General features: G+C 41.7%; 2 protein-coding genes across 2 annotated transcripts; one reads left to right on the top strand and one right to left on the bottom strand.

Moving 5' to 3' along the window:
- On the bottom strand, window positions 1–2387 carry LOC131225398 (uncharacterized). The gene is made up of 2 exons (XM_058220925.1): window positions 912–2387; window positions 1–282 (listed from the first exon to the last, which is right to left on the bottom strand). The coding sequence occupies exon 1, from the start codon at window positions 1978–1980 to the stop codon at window positions 967–969; it is 1014 nt and encodes a 337-aa protein (XP_058076908.1). The 5' UTR covers window positions 1981–2387; the 3' UTR covers window positions 1–282; window positions 912–966.
- A 5571-nt stretch (window positions 2388–7958) lies between these two features.
- Window positions 7959–8732, top strand: LOC131225952 (probable aquaporin PIP2-6). The gene has a single exon (XM_058221580.1). It carries the CDS (start codon window positions 7959–7961, stop codon window positions 8730–8732), a length of 774 nt encoding a protein of 257 aa, XP_058077563.1.
- The last annotated feature ends 219 nt before the right edge of the window (window positions 8733–8951 follow it).

The following is an 8951-nucleotide window of genomic DNA, read 5'->3' as shown; positions in this document are numbered from 1 at the left end:
TAAAACGAACTCCTTTCAAAAACTTAATTAAAGAATAAAGGTGGTACAAGAAAGGAATTCCTTTTCATATTAGAGATACAATGGGTCCCAGAGTATGACATTTAACTCCATGCTTTCAATAATCTCTAGTTCTGTCTGTGATTTCAGGCATGGTGGAAAATAACATCCCCCAAGAAAATAGAAGTGATCACCCGGCTAAAAACTCAACTCACAAAATCAAACTTGCTTTCTTTGGTGAGCCTGCGAATATGACTCCTGAATTAGCCTTCGAAACTGTTGCATCTGCAATGCCCACACAAATAAGAGTTACACCCAATGCACAACCTATTCAAAATAAATCCTGAGGTCTTAAAAATGTAAATAAGAGAACTTTGATATCTGGCAGAGTTTGATGAGTCATATGTAGCCAGTAAGAAATTGTAAACATGTCATGTAAATAACTAAAATTAAACTAAACAGCGGAAATTGTGTCACATTCTAGATGGATCATATGCCTAAAACTACACTGATTTATTTTCCTAACTAGCTGATTGATGGATACTTAATAGATGGTTGAATTGAAAAAAACACATGATGGTCTGAATTGAATAAATGAATGTCCACTAATCAAATGTTAGAAATTATTTGCCAATCTGATTTGGTATGATAAACTAGAAACAGTGGGTCCCCCATTTTGTACTGTTTGATTTGAGTTAATATTTGAGACGTGTATAATTTCAAGTCCCGCGTATCAACCGTCACACTCTGCCAGAGTATATCAAATAACTCTTTAAATAAGCTAATAACAATATATAATTACCAAAATAACTCTGTACTGAATAAAAGCTTGGATGAGAGTTTTCAGATTGTAAAGAAAAATGGGAGTAAAGAAAAGGAGTTCCAGTTTTGAAAACCTTCAGTCAGTTATTCACCTTGTTTTCGTTGGAGAAGCTGGGGAGAACCCATGTCAGAATTCTTCAAATCCTTTCAGTTTCCTTTATCCTCTTCTATAACATGGCTGTTTTGGGAATGCTGATGCTGCTGATTCCCCGAGACAGATGGGCAAAATGTCGGGTTTTTCTCCTTCTCCTCTTGTATAACATGATTCTGCCAATGTGATGAACCACCCAGCTTCTTCTTTTGATCCACTGTACCATAATTCTGAAAATGTTGATGTCCTGAAACACCGACATACCCTTTCAATGTATCCTTGCCTTCCTCCGAAGCTAAGCCGTTATTCAGTGGCCTCTGCACAGGAATCCGCGGCTGCACCCCCACCAATTTCTCCGTTTCTCTAGACCCGACATTACTCAAAGGACCCATAAACCCTCCGCCAGACTTACGATTCTGAATCCGTTTCTGCGCTGCGACAGCAGCAGCAACTGCGCTATTCCCTTTCAACTTCCTCTTCTGCTCTGCAACACCCGGAACTGAAGCCGGAACCTCCTTCGATTCCCTCCCCTTCAATGCAACCAGCGAAACTCTTTCCAGCGCATCCCTCGCTCTCTTCCTCGCAATCGCAGATTCCCGGACCTTCCTCTCCGCCTCAATCCTCGCTGTAGCTGCCGCTCTGTTCATCGACACTGCAGCGATATGGGCAGCAGCAAGCAGCACCTTCGCCAACTTCGCATCGATCGTTCGAAGCATCGATTCGCCGTTGGCAGTTCTCACCTTCTTATTTGACGGCTTCGGGTCGAAAAACAAAAATTTAGGGTTTAAGCAGCTGATACACACATACGAAGCGGCGGCAGATTCCGGTCTGACGCATGCCGAATGCGAAAACGAAGGGCATTTGGAGCACTTGATCGAATCCAACGGCGGAGATCGCTCGAAGAGGTTGAAACAGACGGGGCAGAACAATCCAGGGTGGAGTTTGAGAACGCAGGAGGTGCAGAGGCGGTGGAAGGCACCGCGATACCGGACGTTGTGGAGGAGGTGGTGGTCAGGGGAGCCGCAGTCGGTGCATCTGACGGCTGCCGTCGCATGATCGCGCTTCATCATCGTGGGGACGGCATCGATCAAGCAAAACCCTAGAGACTCTAAAAACCCTAGAAATATGGGGATTTTGGCCCTTCCTTCTCTTCAGAGAATTGGAATTAGGGTTTATGCAACGGAAAGAAACAGAAGGACATAAGTGTCATTTTCAGAGTTTCAATGGGTATTTCAGGGATTATAGATTTTTTCTTTTTACATTTTCTCTCTCTCTTTTCTGCGAAGTTACTGCGGAGGTTGAGAGAAGAGAAGGAAATACACGGGGAATCGGTGCATGCGCTTTTGCAGAGAGAAAGAGGGAGAATAACGATAGAGTATGGAGTTGTCGAGTAGCCGTAGAAGGTAAGGATGCTACGGGGTGCGCACTGCGCACAGGTGCTAGTTCGTGCTGCTCGAGGTAGACAGTGCTCTGAATAGGTGTAGGATAAGAGAGTGACCACCATGGGTGCTATTTAGCTGGACTCGATATTTACAGAGAGGAACGGTAATCGTGTACCATTCACCCCAGCTCGGTGGGGCCCAATATGTTTTATATGTAAATCGAGTCCGTCCATCAGGAGAGAACTATATTGAATTGTACATTCAAAAGATCATCCCAATGCTACTGGGCCACACCAATGGGATCAAAAGTTCATATGGAGTGGTCTGTCTGATATTTGGATAAGGCTGATTTTCGTATTTTCACTTCATCCTCACGATTTACACCTGATTAACGGTTTTGATGAAAGATAAATACTATGATGGCCCCACGCACGAAATTATGGTTGGCATCCCATCCCCATTGTTTCCTTTTGTGTGGCCCACCTGAGTTGTGGAGCTCGATACTTTTTTCACTTATGTACTTAGAATCGAGAACAGAATCTGATGGACGGAGTGGATTTCACATATACAACATGGTTCATGTTGGGTCCCTTGGGTGTTTTTATAGAGGATTCCGGTCCGTCTAGATACTGGATTGATGCAGACCGAGCGCGAGCCGTTCGTCAGATCGCATACTTTCGGATGTATTGTATTTCCATACACTCGATCTGTATGGGTCTCACACATGATGTATATATATAATCCAACCCATGCATCTATTTTGATTCCTCATTTCTACCGTAAAATCATCCCAATTCAAAGCTTAGGTAGAACCTCACATTGAAATTTACAATTCAGCTGACAATACCGGGTCTGACCATTCAAATCACCTAACATGGAGTTTATACTTCTACCCATGGGTCATTGGGTCTGACGATGCCGGGTCCTGGGCCCGGGCCCGTTTAAATGAATGGGCCCTTTTATTTCTTTCAGGCTTGTTAATAAAATGGTCATCTCTTGAGGTGGGGCCCACAACTTGGGCATTTTAGTTCTAGCTGAATCTGTGCACGTGTGCAAGTTCTGGGTGTACTGGGAATTTAGGATGATCAGATGCTTCCACCTGTACATAATCTGTCATTTTCTCTAACCGTTCATTTTATTTTCTCAGGATATAGTGAAAGTTGGACCGTATAAGAAGGATAGCAAGGTTGTCCACATCCGACGTACATGCGTCGCCCTCTTGATAAGTCCACCGCTCTGATTTGGGGTTAGGTTACATTTGTCTTGAGGCGTGCTGGTGAACGGCCCTGATCACACACGCGTGTGCTACTTTTGCACGCACCTGGCTCTCGCTGATGAGAGCATCCCCAGCGTCATTCCTTTGATCATTAGTGAAGAGATTAAGAAAAAGGGACGTGGATTAGGTGGTGTCGACCTTACGACAAGGGAAGTTGGTGACGAGGGTAGAGAGTTTTGATTGGACCATATGCCACTCGAAAAGATGAGCAATTGGAATACCTATCTAACCCAACACAGCAGAATTTGATTAGGTGAGGCCGAGAAACACTTAGGCCTGTTTGGGAGCATGGATTCGAAAGCCCCTGGATTCAGAACCCCTTATATTTGAAATCTTCTTATTGTGTTCGGCACGCTTGATTCATATTTTACTTTAATTCAAAAGTAGCTATGCATAATATATTTAAAGGGGTTTGAATTTAATTACTAGATGTTAACTTCAATATCTTTAATTAGTTAACGTATATAATGTTTGACATAATAGATGTAATAAGCCTGTTGAAACATATGTTTTGCCTAAAAATGATGAAATTCCAAATCTCATATGGGCCATAAAGCACAAGATTATGTCTGAGTGACTAATTAATGATTTTTAACCATTGATTTATATGGACAATGTTTGGACGGTGCTGATCATTGTATTAAAGTAATTATAGTGATACAACTGATAATCTAATAATTTTGGAATATCACTAGTGGGTCATGTATTCTATAGACTAACAATCTAGTGACACAAATGTTACACGTCCAACTCTTGAAAAGATTTTTTTATTTTTTTTATTTTTTATTTTTTTTTTAAATGTAATCCAAGCTTTCAGCATGGATTTGAAATTCCCTCAAATCCTCTCAAATCTATGGTGCCAAACAATCCTTAGTATTCTATGGCAAAATTTGATTGGACTATGTGCCGTTGTCCAAGAATATCATGATAAACCGGATTTGGAAACACTTGAGTTCGATGTGTCCCTAACATGGCCAAATTTGATTGGACCAGCCCATGTGTGATGTCATTCAAATAAATATGCTTTATGTGACCAATCTCTAGTAGTGACACATGGCTTAATCAAACCTCACCAAACTCGGTGTCTCCCAAGTTCATTGAACCTACACTCAGCCATGCAATGCATGCTTGAAAAGGAACTAAACTAAGTGAGGCTAAGAAAATACCAAGTTTAGTGAGATCTTCAACCAGTAAGATTTGATTGGGCAAGTGTTGCAGCCAAACATTGTACAATAAAATATGTGTGAAAGTAGTTTTGTCCAGTGCATACTCAACTACAATTGAATTGAACCAATCAAATTTCAACTCGTTCTTTACTTGACATCACTGGAAAGTGGTTCTCGACCCATGTCACATGTGGACATTGGACCAATTAATCTCGTCATGTCATGGCCTCATCAAACTGGGTTTCTCAGTTCACTTTCAAAACATGTTTTGTATGGGTTTTATCTTTGATAGACACATGGCTAATCAAATCCTTCCATGTCAGGTCATCATTAATGTTAGTGTTGGCGAGGTCACCATGCAATTCATATTCCATAACATCATAAGATAGTTGTTGAGAGACCCGTTAATGAACTGTCAACCTTACAGATGCATGCAATAAACATGTTATGTGAAATGCATCCGATTTGTTGAAAAGGGCCACCTGCCTTGAATATCACTCTATGCAAAACATTCATTAAGTTAGTTTTGCCGATCATCACAAATATTCCTAAGATTAATATCATCTACCTATCATTCCACCCCTACAATCCACCCATATAGATATTAATTTCATAGGTCATATTACTAGATTGGATGATCGCAACTATTACAAATAATTAGGTAATAAGATGTGGGAAGATAGACGGTGCCATTGAAAGCTCTAAAAGCTGGAAGCAGATTGCGTGGTGGGTTGACATCACCAAGTTTTATGACCCCATCATGATGCGTGTGTTATATCCACAATATTATTCATCATTTTATAAGATCATTTTAAGGTATGAACACCAAAATGAGGCAATTCTAAAGCTTAAGTAGATAATACTACATCATTAAGATTGATAGTATTTGTAACCGTGCTTAGTCTTTCCTAACTTGAATTAAATGTTGTGATGGTTACAACGATCTAATACTAGGAGTCTTGATGGACCAGATTGTTATGGCATTGCTCTTATTATCCAACAATTGCATTTGTTAATCATTTGTATGTTTTCTTCAAATTAAAACATGTTTTCGAACTATTTTTTCAAAGATTATTCGTTGACATTGATCAATATGCATTAAGTGGGAGAATATAAGAATTTTATAAGGTGAGCCTTATTAATCAACAATCTGAATTGTCCTACGTGGTGGATAGTGTGATCGGGTGTACCAATGGACTCCACTAAGTTGTGATGCATCTAAAATCGTATGATAAGTAGTATGCTAGCATCGTGATACACAGACAGTGTTCTAATGAGATTAGGATTACCAAATTCATGTGGAGCCTTGGGGAGATGAGTTTCGATGGATTCCAAACTCCTCGACCGTTTAAAACTATATAAATAGAGTTGGGTCCCAAATCCTACATACAAAAATGAGGCAATTCTAAAGCTCAAGTGGATCACACCACAGAAAAGCAAAGGGGTTTGAACGTCTGTCATTGAAAGGTTCTCGAAAGTCCCAATTTTTTTGGATCTATCTAATATATTTTTATTTTTTCTCTTCATCCATACCTGTATGACATTATGAACAGGTTGGACGTCAAATAAACATCATGGTGTGCCCTAAGAAAGTTTCAATTATTGAAATTATTCTCCACTGCTTTCTATGATGTAGTCCACTAGAGCTTTGGATTTGTGTCAATTTTTGGCCGATGACCTAAGAGGAACTCACAAAATGTTCAGACGTACATGCATCATGGTAAGGTCCGTAGAACTTGGTAATGTCAACACGCCACAGAAGTTGGCACACCACTCAACTTTCTACCAGGTTCAAAAGGACAGAGGTGGAAGTAGCAAGGCTATGGACCTTGACCGAGTAGAATGTCATAAGAGTCTCCATCTAACCCCTATTAATTAGGAGAAGGCTGAGATGATGATACATGATCATGATGGGGCCCACCTTTTGGACGTCCTGGATATTATAAAGACGTCTTGGGTTAGCTCGTACGCACGAGGTGGATGGTAACGTTAGCATCGATTGAGGTGGATATAATCCACTTCTTAGGAACAAGTAATCTTCATTATTATCGGGTATATGTGAAACGCATATTCTCCCACCTTGTCTTCTCATGCCTTCGATGGCTATAAAAATCCGGTTTCTCGTTTGATGATTCTGTCACAGCTACGTGAGAAGGTATCGACTCGATCGACATGGACTCGGCTGAGTTTGTGAAGGCGAGTAATGGGGACAGAGAATCTCCTCTGCCCAAGATCACACGCCATCCTGATTTCAAGAGGACTTTCCTGACTTGCATTGGCGGCCGTGAGTTTTTTTCACGTGAAGTAAGCTTTCGAACCCATGCATGCAAGTCATCTTGGCCGTCTAAATTGTGGGACCCAATAATCTTTACGTTGGATATATATTGCCCCTTTGGATTTGGACCACTTAACATTTCCTTTTTTACTCTCCATTTGATGGGAAATGATTGGATGGTTAGATTGTTTGATCATTGTATGTAACTTTTGGGATAGGTTCCATCCACGGTGGGACCACCGATTTGGACGGTCTAGATTACACTACTGTGTCTTTGATGCATGTCGATCATTGGTTGTAACGACCATGTTGAAACCATTGATATTTGAAATGACGGCCCCTAAAATGGCCCATGTTGTGTATGTTTGACATGCAACCAGATCAATGTGTATCAGATCAACGCTTGTAAACTGTTTATATGGTGTGGTCTACGTAATGAATGGATCTGCCTGGTTTCTCTACTAAATGTTATCCTTACTGGGGCCAATATTTTGAACGGCTGGGATGCTGTGAAGAGTTGATACGTGGACATGTTATCATCCAACTAGTTGTATCTCCTAGTTGCTTCGGAACACTTAGGACAGCCCAATTGATCAATCTGATCAATTGGGTTGTTCATTAGCTCCAGAATTAGAAGATTCTAGACATCTGATCAATGGAAAACGATCTGAGCCATCTATTTGTTGAAGCTCATCACGAATTTCTCATGGAGTCCAAAGAATCACTTTATCAGACAATCCTACCCATCTCATCCATGGATTGTTAAATAGATGGTTGTAAAAAAAAGGCCAACCTATAGATGCATCAGATCCTTTGACCAGTGCAATTTTCACACGGTAGAGATAATGGATGGTTCAGATCAATCAATTAGACAATTTATGTTTACGTAAAGAAATCTTTGAAAATTTTGATATAAAACTACTGATTAATTCCTAATCATGTAATTAAGATGTGGAGAGCAGCACTAACAGAGCTTGTGGCAACTGCAACACTCATGTTCATCCTCACCAGCTGCATCATCTCCTGCCTAGATTCCGACGTGGCCGACCCGAAGCTCTTGATACCGTTCATCATCTTCGCCGTTGTCTTCCTCTTCCTCATGGTGACTGTCCCGCTCTCCGGCGGTCACATGAGCCCGATCTTCACCTTTATCGCCGCTCTAAAAGGCGTCATCTCACTCACCCGAGCCGCCACCTACGTCGTGGCCCAGTGCATTGGGTCCATCATGGGGTTCATAGTAGTCAAATGTGTAATGAGCCATGAAGAGGCGGCGAAGTACTCGTTAGGCGGTTGCACCGTCGTCGCTAATGGTGCAGCCCCTGGTCTGGGCCCATCAACTGCACTGATGCTAGAGTTTGTGTGTACATTTGTAGTGCTCTTCGTCGGTGTGACCGTCGCATTCGATCAACGACGGTGTGCGCAACTCGGTCTTACGACGGTGTGCGCCATAGTGGCTGGTATCATGGGGCTAGTGGTGTATGTATCAGTGACCATTACAGGGCAGCCGGCCTATGCCGGCGTTGGGCTGAACCCAGCAAGGTGTTTGGGCCCGGCCATCTTGCTCAATGGACGGTTGTGGGAGGGGCACTGGGTGTTTTGGGTGGGCCCTTTCTTTGGATGTATTGTATACTATGGTTATTCTAGGAACATACCTAATGGTTTGGTGATGGGAGATGGGGAGTTTGATTTTGTAAATATGGTGGGCCGGTTGATAGGGAGATAGCAATTCCGAAAGTCTGTTTTGAGTTGTGGGAAGATCTAGTGCTAAGCGTTGGATATAGTCGATCAAGCATGTGTGAATGAGATCTAAACCTTTCATTTACTGGGCCGGATCATGGAAGGGATGGGCCATGGAGGCTACACTGGTCAGTTGATCCTGGATGCATATCCAAACGCTATTGAAAATCACTAGTGAGTGGTCTTTTAACTGTTAGAAACTTGT

This window comes from Magnolia sinica, chromosome 14 (assembly GCF_029962835.1).
Source record: "Magnolia sinica isolate HGM2019 chromosome 14, MsV1, whole genome shotgun sequence".
NCBI classification, from domain to species: Eukaryota; Viridiplantae; Streptophyta; class Magnoliopsida; order Magnoliales; family Magnoliaceae; genus Magnolia; species Magnolia sinica.
The sequence above is the reverse complement of the archived record's forward strand: the minus strand, read 5'-3'. Positions and strand labels throughout refer to the sequence as shown.

Bases quoted from the DNA above. Each gene is read 5' to 3' on its own strand.
- LOC131225952 (XM_058221580.1), top strand. From the start codon at position 7,959: ATGTGGAGAGCAGCACTAACAGAGCTTGTGGCAACTGCAACACTCATG.
- LOC131225398 (XM_058220925.1), bottom strand. From the start codon at position 1,980: ATGATGAAGCGCGATCATGCGACGGCAGCCGTCAGATGCACCGACTGC.